The 15,142-nt window shown below is 37.5% G+C and overlaps 1 protein-coding gene across 6 annotated transcripts in view; it reads right to left on the bottom strand.

The window, feature by feature from the left end:
* CEP135 (centrosomal protein 135) overlaps window positions 1-15,142 on the bottom strand; it is a 75,216-nt gene that overhangs the window by 42,196 nt on the left and 17,878 nt on the right. For all 6 annotated transcript variants that reach the window (XM_032334357.1, XM_032334361.1, XM_032334359.1 and 3 more), the window contains exons 8-11: window positions 14,649-14,864; window positions 11,293-11,358; window positions 8,658-8,796; window positions 4,073-4,296 (exon numbers count right to left, since the gene is read on the bottom strand). In XM_032334357.1, coding sequence (XP_032190248.1) covers window positions 4,073-4,296; window positions 8,658-8,796; window positions 11,293-11,358; window positions 14,649-14,864 — 645 coding nt within the window. The remainder of the gene's footprint in view (window positions 1-4,072; window positions 4,297-8,657; window positions 8,797-11,292; window positions 11,359-14,648; window positions 14,865-15,142) is intronic.

Genomic DNA, 15,142 nt, shown 5'->3' with positions numbered 1-15,142 from the left:
CACAACTATGTGGAAAATAAAGGTGATAAATGTAGACTTGAGATCTAAGGTATCATTTTTTTTTTTTTCCCCTTAAGAAAGCAAGCAAGCCAGAGAGCAGGGGAGTAGGAGAATCTTAAGCAGGTTCCACGCCCAGCATGAGCTTGATGCAGGGCTTGATCTCACAACCCTGAGGGGATACGTTATCTTAATATTAAAGTACTAAATGCAGAAGCCCCAGGAAGAGATAATCTGGCACACTGGAAAGCATCCTGATATGTTATTCACTACCTACTGTGCACATAACCATGTCTAATATAAAATTGGTATCTGTGAGGTACCCCTAATTTGCCACTTGGAAGTAAGTTATCTTCTTGGTTAAACAAGCAAAATCAAAGCATAATGGATGAGATCAGTTATCTGGACACCTTAAAGGATATTTTATAGGACAAAAGCAGATTAGAGTTTGAGGACTTAATTAAGGCTTAGATAACTATAAAAGAAAATCTATAACTTAACTATATCTACATAAAAATATCTTACAAAAAGGAGGTGGTTTGCATAGATTTTAGAAAAGAAGAATTCAGTGAATAAAGACTTGACAGTCCTGCAGATGTGGTTATTGAGCGCTGGAACAAAGCAGTGCTGAGCCCTGTACTGTCCCACTGCACTGGGGTCACAGATGGGGCCATGGCTGGCAAAATTCAGCAGGTGAGGGCAAAACCCCAGAACTGGTGAGGGGCTCCCGAGTTCTGGGCTTGGCAAAAGGGCCAATGCTGGGGCGCCTGGGTGGCCAAGTGGGTTAAAGCCTCTGCCTTCTGCTCAGGTCATGATCCCAGGGTCCTGGGATCGAGCCCCAGTCGGGCTCGATCCCAGGGTCCCGGGATCGAGCCCCACATCGGGCTCTCTGCTCAGCAGGGAGCCTGCTTCCCTTCCTCTCTGTCTGCCTGCCTCTCTGCCTAATTGTGATCTCTGTCTGTCAAATAAATAAATAAAATCCTTCCAAAAAAAAAAAAAAAGTGTCACTGCTCATCCAGCTTCTTGCCCAGAGCTAAGCTGAGGACCTGGGGTGGGGTGGGAGCCGGGGGTCTGCACCGGGGGTCTGGTTATAAATAAGGTTGGGACGAAAAAAAAAAAAAAAAAGATCTGATAGTCTCTCTTTTTTTTTTTTTTAAGATTTTATTTATTTGTCAGAGAGAGAGAGGGAAAGAGCGAGCACAGGCAGACAGAGTGGCAGGCAGAGACAGAGGCTCCTGCCAAGCAAGGAGCCTGATGTGGGACTCAATCCCAGGACACTGGGATCATGACCTGAGCCGAAGGCAGCTGCTTAACTAACTGAGCCACCCAGGCGTCCCTGATAGTCTATTTTCATTACTGTCTAGGTCTCAGCTTAAAAGACTAGTCTTCTGACTCTTCAATCGAATTTCGATCTCCTTCTTTGTATTCTTAGAGCTCTGAAACCTTGTATTTTTTTTCCACTAACACTATAAGTGAGCTTATAAAGTTATTAACATAATTAGTTGTTTAATATACATCTTTACCACTAAAATGTGAGTTCAATGAGAAACACGCTAGGTATATTGTCTGACCACACCTTCAGTGCCTAGCATGGTACCTAAAACGAATGAATTCTCCAACATTACTGACTGGCCTTTTTAAGCAGGAACTCTAGATCTTTTCTAAATATATCTTGTATAGACATAAATATGTAGATATTTATATTTGTGTTCATATGTAGTTGTTAATAATTGCCTTTTACCATTCCATTGTTACACACACACACACAGGCTCATGCACATACATGCAAGACACTGAAGGCTACTAGTACAGCAACTATGTCTTCTTTATGTCACACCCAGTGCCTCATTCAGAGCAGGCACTCAGTAAGCCCCTATTGAATTGAATGTAACTTTTTACCTAGACGTGATGTGCTTTGAACCAACAAACAACAAGGGAATGAAATATTTACTAGGAACCAGGTATGATGCTGGGCCCTTATTATCTCATGTAACCTTGGAAACAGGGGTTTCATGAAGTGAGGTAACTTGTCCAAGGTCATAAAGGCAGTTTGTGTCTTCAACTCCAAAGCCCTTTCTACTCCACTATACTTGAAACTCACAATTGGAACCGTAGTGAATACAAGCACAAGGAGAAAGGAGGCAGTGCTCACCCTACACAGACTGTAGAAAATCAATGGGTATATTTTTGACAAAGATCATTGATATTAAAAATACCAATATTTTTTTCTGAGTTACTGCAATCCTAAGAAACTGTGCCTAAGTTTGCCATAAAGCAGGATTTGAAAACTCACAGTGTGTACCAAATCCAGTTTTAGAAGACTTTGTTGTTTGCTATGTAGCTTCTAAACATGTTTGAAATATCCAAGTTTAGATGCAGGTGCACTCTAGTGCCCAGAACTCCACCCATTTTACTCTCTACCCATTCCACTCACAGACACACCTTCCCTGCCATTCTTGCAACTTATTGGAACTCTAAAGTGCTCTGAACACTCCACCTTTCTAAACTTTAGAAAAGATTAAACTAATCAACCATTTTATGGAAGATTCTCCTCTGCAATGAAGGTGATCAATTCAGTGATTCATTTTTTCTGAGTCCTAAGTATGTATGGGGCTTAAAAACAACTCAGTAACACATAAATTAACGTATACCGCATTGCCCCACCAATTCATTCCACTTTTAACAGATAACACAGTGTAGTGTTTTTACTAACACCTTTAAGTCAAATTCAGCCATTAGCCAATGACATTAAAAAACAGTCCAATCGGAAAACAACCCCACACCATTTGACAATGGGCACAGGATCTTCAGGAAAAAGATGATGAAACTGGTCAAATCAGCCAAGTCTGAATTATTTTTAACCTATTATCTTCACGTCTATGTCAGTGACTTGATATTTTTAAACATCTGAAATTAAATGTTTTGAGTTTTAATTTTACTTCTAACTTCCCCTCATTTTATCTAGTGTGTAGATAATTTTAGAGTCATAAGCCTCCAGGACTCCTGTTGTTCTGAAGCTTGAAAAAGAAAAAAAAAGAAACAAGAAAAACCTGAATGAAGAGTTTAAATGATATTCATAAAACATTGAAAATAATGAAGACCTAAAATAGATACATGATTTTAATCACTCATGAAATATGGTTACCTTTACCTAATATACATCTTTAGACTATCAACTTATAAATGTGCTGGACCTGCCCTGCACTCACTTCCACACTCTACCTGCTTCTGTTGCTTGGTTAAAAAGGATGATGTCTGGTGTGCACAGTGTGACCCGCCTTTCTGACTGGTCCAAGGCTGGGCACAGCAAGAAGCCATGTTGTCTGCCATGTGGATGAAGCCACTCTGCTTTGAGAAAGAAAAGGCAGGTGATACCAAGAGTAAAGGATAGAAAGAAAGGAAACGTCCAGTAGCATGAATTAGTGGTTCCAGTTTCTGGAAGCCCAGATGTCCCTCTACTTACCCTATACACGTAATGAGCTAATCATCTTTCCTTAATTTCCAAAAATCAGTATGTTGTTATCTGTTCTTAAGTGGTTTTCCTAATAAATGCAATGTCTCTACAGTATAGGTCATGTAAAAAAAACAAAAATCAAAATTAAGAAAAACCTTTTGTTTTTTGAGGTTGTGAGTGAGTGCACACGCCTGCATATGTGAGCAAGGGGAGGGGCAAAGGGAGAAAGAGAAAGAATCTTAAGCGGGCTCCAAGCCCAGTGAGGAGCCAGACTCTTGGTTTAATTTCATGACCCTGAGATCATGACGTGAGCCTTTCGAAATCAAGTCTGACAATGGGTAACCGACTGAGCCACCCAGGTACACCACCCCTCCGCTTTTAAGTAGGCTCCATATCCAGCACAGAGCCCACCACAGGGCTTGAACTCATGACTCTGAAATCAAGACCTGAACTGAGATCAAGACTCAGATGTTTAAATGAATGAGCCACCCAGGGGCCCCAAGAAAAACTTTTAAAAAACAAATACGAATAAAGTTATATTTAATATAATCATCATGCCAGAAAAGTTTTTTCATAAAGATACACTCTTGATTATCAATCATCCTTAAAAAGAGATATTACCTTTTCTAGTGTTTTAAATATTGGAATTTTTTCCCGTGTAGAGTAATTTATAGAGCAAGATCTTCGCTGTATTATATGTTGGAGTTTTTCTAGCTCTTTCTTATAATAGTCTCGTTCTTCTTCTATACCTTTCAGAAATGTATCTAAACGAGAGGGTGACTTGTCTCGACGTTTTATTCCATGTTCTAGCCTCATCCTTTCAAGTTCCAGAGTAAGTTCTCTTTCTGTAAATTAATTAAATAGTAAAAGTATTGCATATAAATTATACAATTAGCCAAACTAAGTTTTAGAATACAAGCTACTAAAAATCATTAACTTTTGTACATCATCTATCACTGGCTGATATCAAAGAGATAAATATTGAGAAAAATGAGGAAAAAGAGCACAAATTACATTGAAAGTTTAAATAAAATCTAGTAAGTCAAAGTCCTCCTACTTTTGTCCTGTCACAAGGATGGTACCATTTAGTACTATAAAATGAATAAACTATCACATGGTACTTACTTTCTGGTCACCTGAAAATGCATTAAAAGAAAATTTATCTATAAGCAATTAATCATAATATGCATGACTTTTAACATTAAGCTTGAATTTAATACAGTTTTACACAAAGAGATCAAAACAACTCATCTTTCTCCAAAAAAGTACAACTGTTAACTTTTACAACAAAATTTACCTTTTCTTGAGTCAAAGTAGCCTAATACTGGTAATTCCATATAGTTCAATCTAACTTATCTCTGAGGCATGAAGTGATTTTCAAAACATATTCTGACTCACTCTCCTCTCTTCTTTCATTCATTTGATAGGTATTTATGGAGGATTTACTCTATGCCCAGCACTAGCTAAGAATACAAGTATGAAAAATATAGCTAAGGTCAAACAATTATTCTAACCGTGTAGAAGGATAAAATCTACAAAAGAATAACATGTAATGCAATCTGGAGGATGAACTGACAAATTTATCCCAAGAAATGACCGGAGAGGTAAGAAGAAAGACGAGTGGGAAGGAATGGGCTATTGGGGTAAATGCTAAGAAGTCAAATAAATGAATGAATGGAAAGTATCCACCACATTGAGCATAATGGGGATGAGGGAAGCCCTTCCAAGAGCAGCTCAGGTGGGGATGGAGGCCAGCTGGAGTGGACTGAGGAGGTAAAAGGTACTAGTGATCAAGCAGAAACAGCAAGGGTAGATGACCTTTCAAGCTGTTAAAACCCTGGAAAAGAGAAAAGGACAGCTGGAGGGGAATGGGTCAAAGTTTTTGTTATAGAATGGGAAAAGGGTAAGCATGGTTTGTTGTTGTGTTGTTTAAATTTCAGATAGCAAACAGTGTGATATTAGTTTCAGCTATACGATACAGAGATTCAACACCTTCATACATTACCCGGCGCTCATCACAAGTGCACTCCTTAATTCCCATCACCCATTTCACCCATCCCCCCCAACCTACCTCCCCTCTGGTAACTATCGCTTCGTTCTCTAGAGTTAAGAGTCCATTTCTTCCCCCCACCCCCTTTTTTTTTTTAAGATTTTATTTTTAAGTAATCTCTACACCCAATACGGGGTTCAAACTCACAACTCTGAGATCAAGGACTGCATGCTCTTCCAACTGAGCCAGCCACGTGCCCCAAGAGTTTATTTCTTTGTTTGCCTCTCTTTTTTTTTTCTCTTTGCTCATTTGTTTTCTTAAATTCCACATAAGAGCATGGTGTCTGGGTGGCTCGGTTGGTTGGGTGTCTGCCTTTGACTCAGGTCATGATCCCAAAGTCCTAGGACTGGGTCCTGGATTGGTCTCCCGACTCAACAGGGAGTCTAGTTCTCCCTCTTCCTTCTACTCCTCCCTCCTGCTCATGCTCTCTCTCTCTCAAGTAAATAAAATCTTTACAAGAAAATCCCACGTGAGTGAAATCATATATTTGTCTTTTTCTGACTTATTTCACTTAGCGTAATACTCAATTTCACTTGGCTTAATACTTAATAGCTCCATCCATGTTGCTGTAAATGGCGAGATTTCATTTTTTTTAATGGCTAATATTCCATTGTATACATATACACCACATCTTTTTTTTTTAAGATTTCATTTACTTATTTGTCAGAGAGAGAGAGAGCTCACAAGCATGGGAAACAGCAGGCAGAGGGAGAAGCAGGCTCCCCACTGAGCAAGGAACCTGATGTGGGACTTGATCCCAGGACTCTGGGATCATGACCTGAGCTGAAGGCAGGCACTTAACTGACTGAACCACCCAGGCATCCCACCACATCTTCCTTATCCACTCTTTTAATTGATAGACACTCGGTTGTTTCCATAACTTGGCTATTGTAGCTAATGCTGCTTTAACATCAGGATGCATGTATACCTTTGAATTAGTATTTTGTGTTCTCTGGGTAAATACCTATTAGTGTGATTGATGAATTATAGGGTAGTTCTATTTTTACATTTTTGAGGAAGCTCCATACTGTTTTCCCCATTGGCTGCATCAGTTTGCATTCCCATCAACAGTATAAGAGTGCTCCCCTTTCTCTGCATCCTTGCCAACACCTTTTGTTTCTTGTGTTGTTGATTTTAGCCACTCTGACAGGTGTGAGGTGATATCTCACTATAGTTTTGATTTGCATTTTCCTGATGGTAACCGATGATGAGCAGCTTTTCATGTATCTATTGGCCACCTGTATGTCTATTCATGTCTTCTACCCATTTTTTTTACTGGATTATTTGTTTTTCCGGTGCTGAGTTTTATTAAGTTCTTTATATATTTTGGATACTAATCCTTTATCAGGTATATCATTCGCAAATATCTTCTCCCTTTCTGTAGGCTGCCTTTTAGTTTTGTTGATTGTTTTCTTTGCTGCGTAAAAGCTTTTTATTTTGATGTAGTCCCAATAGTTTATTTTTGCTTTTGTTTCCCTTGCCTCAAGAGACATATCAGGGTAAGTATGTTTAAATGCCAATGGACAAAAACAGTACAGACTTAAGTTATAGAAAAGGGAGAATATGTAATGTTTTAAAACTAGGATAGGATCCGGAGAACAGATGGAGGCAGTGGCCTTTCCTAAGATGGACACACTTCCATAGTAACAGGAGGGAAGATAAAAATGCACAGTTTAAGATCTTGGGATAGGAAACTGACAGAAGGCTTCCTTGAAGGCTTCCATTCTCTTAGGGAACCTGAAAATCGCCCACTCAGAATGGGAGGTGGAATGAGAGTCATAGGCTTATTAAGAATGTAAAACATTTGGAATGTTCCCAGCAAAGAGTAGGAGATCAAGTGATAAGAAATATAGAGTAAGATTTCCATACATCACTGAGAGTGCTCCTGAAGTTCAGGACCATCTAATTTACTGATATGTCTGGTGCACATGCAAGCAGTACTTAGTTGCTCATGTGCACGTGTGTAGAAGGTAAATATTTTGGTTGACCTGTGGTTGGATTTTTGGCACCCTACTGCAACTGCACCACAGAAAAACAGGGAGTTTCAGATATGAAAGATCACACTGAAATGATAGGCCATAACTAGGTATGAAAGAAACTACACTGCAAACTTTTATACACAGGTCTAAGCACTTTAATGTATTAACCCATTTAATCCTCAGAAGAATGCTTTGGGTAGGTGCCATCATTAACTCCATAGACAGGGAAACTAAAGCATTAGAGAGGTTAAGTAATGTGCTCAAGTCACTGAGGCAGTAAGTGGAGAAGGGACCAAATAGATTATCCACATAGATGCTGAAGAGCCTAGGATACTGCCTCTTTTTAACATAGAACACGGGCTTTCTTTTACTTCTGAAGACACCAGGGAATTTGATAGCACCAGGCTTCTGCTCTTGCTGTTCCCTTTGCCTGGAAAAAACGGTTCCAAATCTTCATTTGGCTGGTGTCTTGTCTCTGAGATCTTGGGTCAATCTCTAGCACATCTCCCCCTAATTTTAATACCTTTTATCATCTAAAATTGGGCTTTTTCATTTATGTGCTACTAGTTTGTCTAGCTAGAACAAAGGCTCCACAAGAGCAGGGACTTTGTGTATTTTGTTTACCATCATATACCTTAGTACCCAAAACAGAGCCTGGCACACAACAGGCTCACATTTGTCGAATGAATGGATGAATTCTTACATGTTTCTTAAACTAACTCATTTAGGGCTGTTACCTAGCAGAAAGTTGCCCTACCGGGAGAAAGAGATAAAAAGAGAGAAAGAGAGAAAGAACACATGGGAATGTGTTCTTTCAATTAATACAAGTGCATCTCCTTATAAAGATTCTGCATTTCAAATTTTCACTATTTCCGAAGTTTTCCTTAGTCTTAATTAATTCTATTATCTGCATTGAAAAAGAATATACTTCTTTTGGAAAATATTCAAGCATTCCCTGTACCAACTAGTCATATAAAAATATAAAAGAATCCTGTAAGGTTGCTGAAGGAGATTTTCCAGCTATCTACAGCATCCAGTATGGTTTCTGGTATGTAATGAGCACTCTACAAATATTTATTGAATTTAAGAATGAATGAAAGGTAATCTACTAAGAAAAATAATATGTCAGGAGAGAATAACAATCACTTTTTAAAGTTATTGACATTTTATATTTTACCTGTAACCGCAAAACTTTCCATTTTTTTGTTAAGTCTTTGCTTTTCTTGTTCAAGCTGATGAACAACAGTTTCCAGATCTGATTTTATAAGTAGTTCATCACTCAGTCTCTCCTTTTCTTTATGGCATAAATTTAATTCCTGTAAATTTTAATACTATAGTTAAGATTTCTAGTAACTTGAAAAAATATTATAGAACTTAAAATTGATATTTTGGTAAGTACATTTAATTAAGGGTAAGTCATATACATACAGACACATACTTAGTCAAATACATGGGTTCAACTAAAGCTAATTATCAACTGTGGCTAAAAGGACCACAAAACCCAAATATCAATAGGGCTCCTTTCTGAGTAGTAGAATTATTAGATTTTATTTTTTCTTAATTTGCTTAGCATATTGTCTACTTTTTAAAATAAATATGTACTTTTGCAATAAAAAGTTTTAAAGCCTTTTTATTTTTAAAATAAGGCAGAAGTATACACAGTGCTCTAAGACTATCATAGGTATCACTGGTATTGTCTCAGGCTCATCTACACAACAAGAGCAGTACCTGGTTTCCTGGGGCGCCTGGGAGGCTCAGTGTGTTAAGCCTCTGCCTTCAGCTCAGGTCATGATCTCAGGGTCCTGGGATCCACATCGGGCTCTCTGCTCAGCAGGAAGCCAGCTCCCCCCACCCCTCTGCCTATCTCTCTGCCTACTTGTGATCTCTCTCTCTCCATCAAATTAATAAATAAAATCTTAGGGAAAAAAAAAAGCACTACCTGGATACTGAGGATTCATGGGTGAGGATGAAACTAAGGCTGAGAAGCACTCCGCACAGTGTCTAGAACATGGCAAGTGCTTAATAAATGTTAGCTACTAATATCATTAGTATTCATCTTAAAAATACTAATATAGCAGTAGTTGGAAAAAACAAGAAAGGTCAGAAAGTAGCTATTGCATCCTTGTCAGCCAGTACTACTGAGACTTGGTCAGAATCCGAGACAAGCATTACGAATCGCACTCGAGGGTTTATAGCGTACAAACAATAGCAGCAACCCCAAATCCCTGCCCTCACAGTTTAGTCTGTTAGCAAAAACACCATCAAAACATCTACTTTTTATTTACTGACCTCAGGGAAGAATTTCACAGTATCTATGAGTTCAAGAGTAGAAAACATTTAAAAAAAAAAAAAGAGTGGACAACATTTAGCAGTTTTAGTTAATTCAGTTATTCAATACTGACTTGAGTAGCTGCAAATGAATAAAAAAAGAAGTCACTGTGATTCACAGTGAGCATATAAAAGCAAGTGTTCAAGCACGTACAGTGTGGCGGCATATCACAATGGCTTCATTTCTAAATTTGCCTTACGCTATCAGAACATTGCCGCTACACTGTATAAGACTATATATAATGAGAAAACTGGAAAATTAGTATTAGTCTTATTTTCTAATCTTAAAAGAAATTCACCCAATTTAATAAGCTACTAAGAAAAAAAAAATCCCCAATCATCTTTTAGGTGACTACCCAGGAGTTTTCTTTTTTTTTTTTTTCACCTGGCAGTTTCTAACTGGAAGCAAGATATGCTGTCAGTTCTAGACTATAGAACTATATGCTACATCTGGGCTTATGCTGGGATGATTACTATTTTTCTTATTTGAAGACTACCAGAAGACGACAAATATTACCTAGAAAAATGATTTGCGCTACCAAACAAAGCTATTAAGAGAGGACTGAGTGTTTTGTTTTGTTTCTTAAATTTTATTTTTAAGTAATCTCTATACCTGACATGGAGCTTAAACTTACAACCCTGAGATCAAGAGTCACGCTCCAGGGGAGCCTGGGTGGCTCAGTAAGTTAAATGTCCAACTCTTGACTTTGGCTTAGGTCATGATTTCAAGGTCGGGAGACTGAGCCCTGCAATGGGCTCCCATGCTCAATGCACAGTCTGCTTATCCTCTCCCTCTCCCTCTCCCCCCACTCACATACACACATGCGCTCTCTTTCTCTAAAATAAATAAACAAAAATCTTTAAAAAAATGAGTTGCCCACTTCGACTGAGCCAGCCAGGTGCCCCAGACTGAGTGCTTTTAATAAAAGTCGACAACTTTAACAAATAATTAACAATTTTTAGTTTTCATACTAGCAAACTGACCAGTCATGAAGTAATTAATATGAGATTAAAAAATTATAAATACAGAAACAAAATGAAATACATCCATGGTGGAATATTACCAAGCCATAAAAAGTAAGTACTTGGATACATGCTATAACAAGCATGAAACTAGAAAATACTGTGTTAAATCAAAGAAGTCAGACAAAATGGCCACATTATGTGATTCCATTGGTATAAACTGCCCAGAATATGCAAGTCTATAGAAATAGAAAGATTAGTAGTTGTCAGAGGCTGAGCTGAGGAAAATGGGGAGGGACTGCTAATGGGTATGACGTTTCTTTTTGGAGTGATGAAAATGTTTTATTACTTGATCATCAGAATAGCTGAAACACTTCATGGTTACACCAATACCAGTGAATTAAATGTTTAAGAGTGAATAGTATAATGTGTAAATTATATCTCAATTAAAAAATATGTAAAATACAGCATGCAAATTTTCTTACCAAAATTTCTGGCGATTCAACATGACCTCTACTTACCAGCTGAAGTTTTGCCATTGTTTCTTCAAGATCCCGCATTTCAGAAAGCTTTCTTTTAATCTCTTTCTAGGAATAAAAAACTTATTAGATACAGACCTAAAAATCAAATATTTATCACTAAGTCACACTGCAAATAAGACCAAGTCATTTTGTTGAGTCATCTTTCTTCTCAACAGTGAGATGGGAAGCTTTAGCTGTTTTAAGGCTCAATTTCAGTGAAGAGGAGACAAAGTCCAGGCTTCTCTTTAATTTCTTGGTATCCTGAATGCTTATGGGGAGATATCTTTTTTTTTTTAAGATTTTACTTATTTATTTGAGAGAGAGAGAGAATGAGAGAGAGCATGAGAGGAGAGAGGTCAGCGGGAGAAGCAGACTCCCCGCTGAGCAGGGACTCTAATGTGAGACTTGATCCTGGACTCCAGAATCATGACCTGAGCTGAAGGCAGCCGCCTAACTAACTGAGCCATCCAAGTGTCCCTATGGGGAGAGATATTTAACATCTGAAACGAGAGGGCCCACTTAAAAAACCTACTTTGCCTGTATACTTGTAGGACCTTCCTTGAACCTTGATTTTTTGGGTTTTTCTTATGGCATTGTTATTTCCTAACTTTCCTATCTTATTTGATTTCCCTCTACCTGCTACTACCAATGTGGAACCTCTATACAGCAAATGAGAGCACTGAATACCAATATTAGAATATTTTGACCCAATGTGAGCCAAAATGTCATTCTTGAACACTGTAAATGGGACCTGAGAAGCAATGTTCAGTATGTTGTGTGCATGAGCAGAGAAAATGCAAAACAAAGTAGAAAAAGAGAGGAATGAACTACAGGAATGTTCCAATGAAACTAGAGCCACAAAAAATTAAAATAGCTTTAATTATGCTCTCAATTTTATTTTTTTAGTAGTCTCTACACCTAATGTGGGGCTTAAACTCATGACCCTGAGATCAAGGGTCACATGTACTTCCAACTAAGCTAGGCAAGGACCCCTATATTCTTCATTTGCAAGACTCTTTTGGCTACCCTGGCCTCTTGAGATTTTATAATTTTTTTTCCATTTCTATAAAAAATGCCATTGGGATTTGGATAGGGATTGTACTGAATCTGTAGATTGCTTTGGGTACCACGGACATCTGAACAATATTAAGTCCTCCAATCCAGGAACATAGGATGTCTTCCCATTTATTTCTCTCTTCTTCAATTTTCTTCAATAATGTTTTATAGTTTTCAGCATATGGTCTTTCGCCTCCTTGGATAAGTTTATTCCTAAGTATTTTATTCTTTTTGATGCTGTTGCAAATAGGATTATTTTCTTAATTTACTTTTGGATTTTAATCATTTGCATATGGAAACACACCTGCTTTTTTGCACTGATTTTGCATTCTGCTGAATTTATTAATTCTGGTTTGTGAAATCTTTAGGGTCTTCTACATTTAAGATCATGTCATCTGGAACATAATTTTACTTCTTTCTTTCCAATTTGGATGCCTTTTATTTCTTTTTCTTGACTAACTGCTTTGGCTAGGATTTCCGATATACACGAAACAGAACTGGAAGAATGGGGATCCTTGCATTGCTGCTGATCCTAGAGGAAAAGCTTCAATCTTTCACCACTGAGTATAATATACTGTGGACTTTTCATATATGGCCTTCATTATGTTGAGGTATATTACTTTTATTTCACTAATTAGTTGAAATGACATTGTACAAAATTGATTCAATGATATAGAGTCCTGATCCTCAGACTAAGTTATACCCATTCCTGGGATAACATAAATACTTCCAAAGTATTATGTAAAAACTGTGGTATACATGTAGTTTTCATGTATCCATATCTGGACTCTTAATTTGGATGTACATTCCTTTTTTAAGAATTATCTACCTGACAACCTGTGTGTGGTCTAAGTATCTCATGACCTTTCCCCTGTCACCTTCCCTCTCACAACTGTTTTCCCCCCACTTTTTAAAGCGAAGTCATGCATCTAATATCATTCAAAATATGAAAAACTTTTGAAGCACCAAACATAAAGATAATCAAAATTTATGAGAGATATGTATTAAGATATGCATTAATAAGATGTATCTTATTAAGAGATATATTTCCAATAAAATTTCACTTTTCAATTCAGTAGGTATCAGCATTTGTGCTATATTTGTCACTTTGATCCACCAATTACTAATAATTATATCACTATTCAGAGGAAAGTGTTAGCACTTTGAACTTTGTAGTCAAAGGACTTTTTTTTTTAAAGATTTTTATTTATTTACTTGACAGAGAGAGATCACAAGTAGGCAGAGGCAAACAGAGAGAGAGAGGAGGAAGGAGGCTCCCCACTGAGCAGGAAGCCCGATGCGGGGCTCGATCCCAGGGCCCTGGGATCATGACCTGAGCCGAAGGCAGAGGCTTTAATCCACTGAGCCACCCAGGTGCCCTGTCAAAGGACATTTTTTAAAATAAAAAATTTTTAAATAAATAATAAATAATTTCAATTCATGTATTTTTTATTGCAGAGATGTTTGATAGAGTGATCATGAAAAGATATTTAAGCATAAATATATTAAAATAGGATAAAACTGTGGAGATTTCAAGAAGAAAGAGTCATTTAGCTGTATGTAAAAGAACGAAGTGACAGTTTTAAGAGATCAGTATTTACAACAGACTGGAAATTACATCTTTCATTTCTATATATATACTCATTATTATTTTTTAAAAGATTTTATTTTTTTTGACCAAGTGAGAGAGGGAATACAAGCAGAGGGAGTGGGAGATGGAGAAGCAGGCTCCCCGTTGAGCAGGGAGCCCCATGTGGGGGATCATGACCTGAGCAGAAGGCAGACACTTAACGACTGAGCCACCCAGGCGCCCCTACTCATTATTATTGTTAAAAGATCTTATTTTTAAGTAATCTCTACACCCAACTTGGGGCTCAAACTCACAATCCTGAGATCAAGAGTTGCTTGCTCCTCCCACCACAGCAGGCAGGTGTCCCCTTTCATATCTATTTTAAACTTAAAGATGAAAAATGTTTGCTACCAAATTAAAAATGTGTTAAGTACAAACACTATTTCAGAAAATAAAGAGATCATGAGCACAAAATGACACAGAGGACAAACTTCCAAAGCTTGTTCACAATGTAGAGATGAAACTCTTGAGGAAAAATAGGACAAAATCTATAGGAGAGCTATCCTAAGAAAAGGTGTGCTTTAGAAACATACCCAAGGGTGTAAACACCACTTCGGAAAAACTTGAATTGTGAAAAAAACAAACCAAAAGACCAAATCAGGTATCAAAGGGGGCTTACGCTCACTATGTTCCAGGAGAATCAGCAAATGTTCCCACAACCTAGACATACCTTTGCTTCTTCAAGTTCTTTATCAGCAGTCTCAAGCACTTCTTCTTTATGTCTTTCTAACTGCTGTGCTAACTGGTCTATTTCAGTTAATTCCTGGCAGAGTTTTTCATTTTTGTTACTTAAATTAACAACTTCAGTAGTCACTGTTTCCTTGGTTTCCATAAGCTCCTGTATATGCTTCTCCAGGTCTTTATTAGCTCGCTGAAGAAAGTCAACCTAAATTGAATTTGTAATTCACAGGTTTATGAATTCCAAAATTATCCTAAATACTGAACTTTCAAAAATATTTCAAAATGCTGTATTTTTTTAAATAATGAAAATTTAAACCACAGCTATTTTACAGTTGCAATCCTATACTACTTTGATTCACAAAACTGACAGTGTGGGACGTAATAAAAATATATAGCCATTGGCTTCCAATCTTTAAACAGGAAAGGAAAGGAATAGTAAAACATTTGTGTGAATTTTTTCCCAACACGGAGTTCTAAAATTAT

This window comes from Mustela erminea, chromosome 2 (assembly GCF_009829155.1).
Source record: "Mustela erminea isolate mMusErm1 chromosome 2, mMusErm1.Pri, whole genome shotgun sequence".
Classification (NCBI taxonomy): domain Eukaryota; kingdom Metazoa; phylum Chordata; class Mammalia; order Carnivora; family Mustelidae; genus Mustela; species Mustela erminea.
This window is presented reverse-complemented; position numbering and strand designations above follow the sequence as displayed.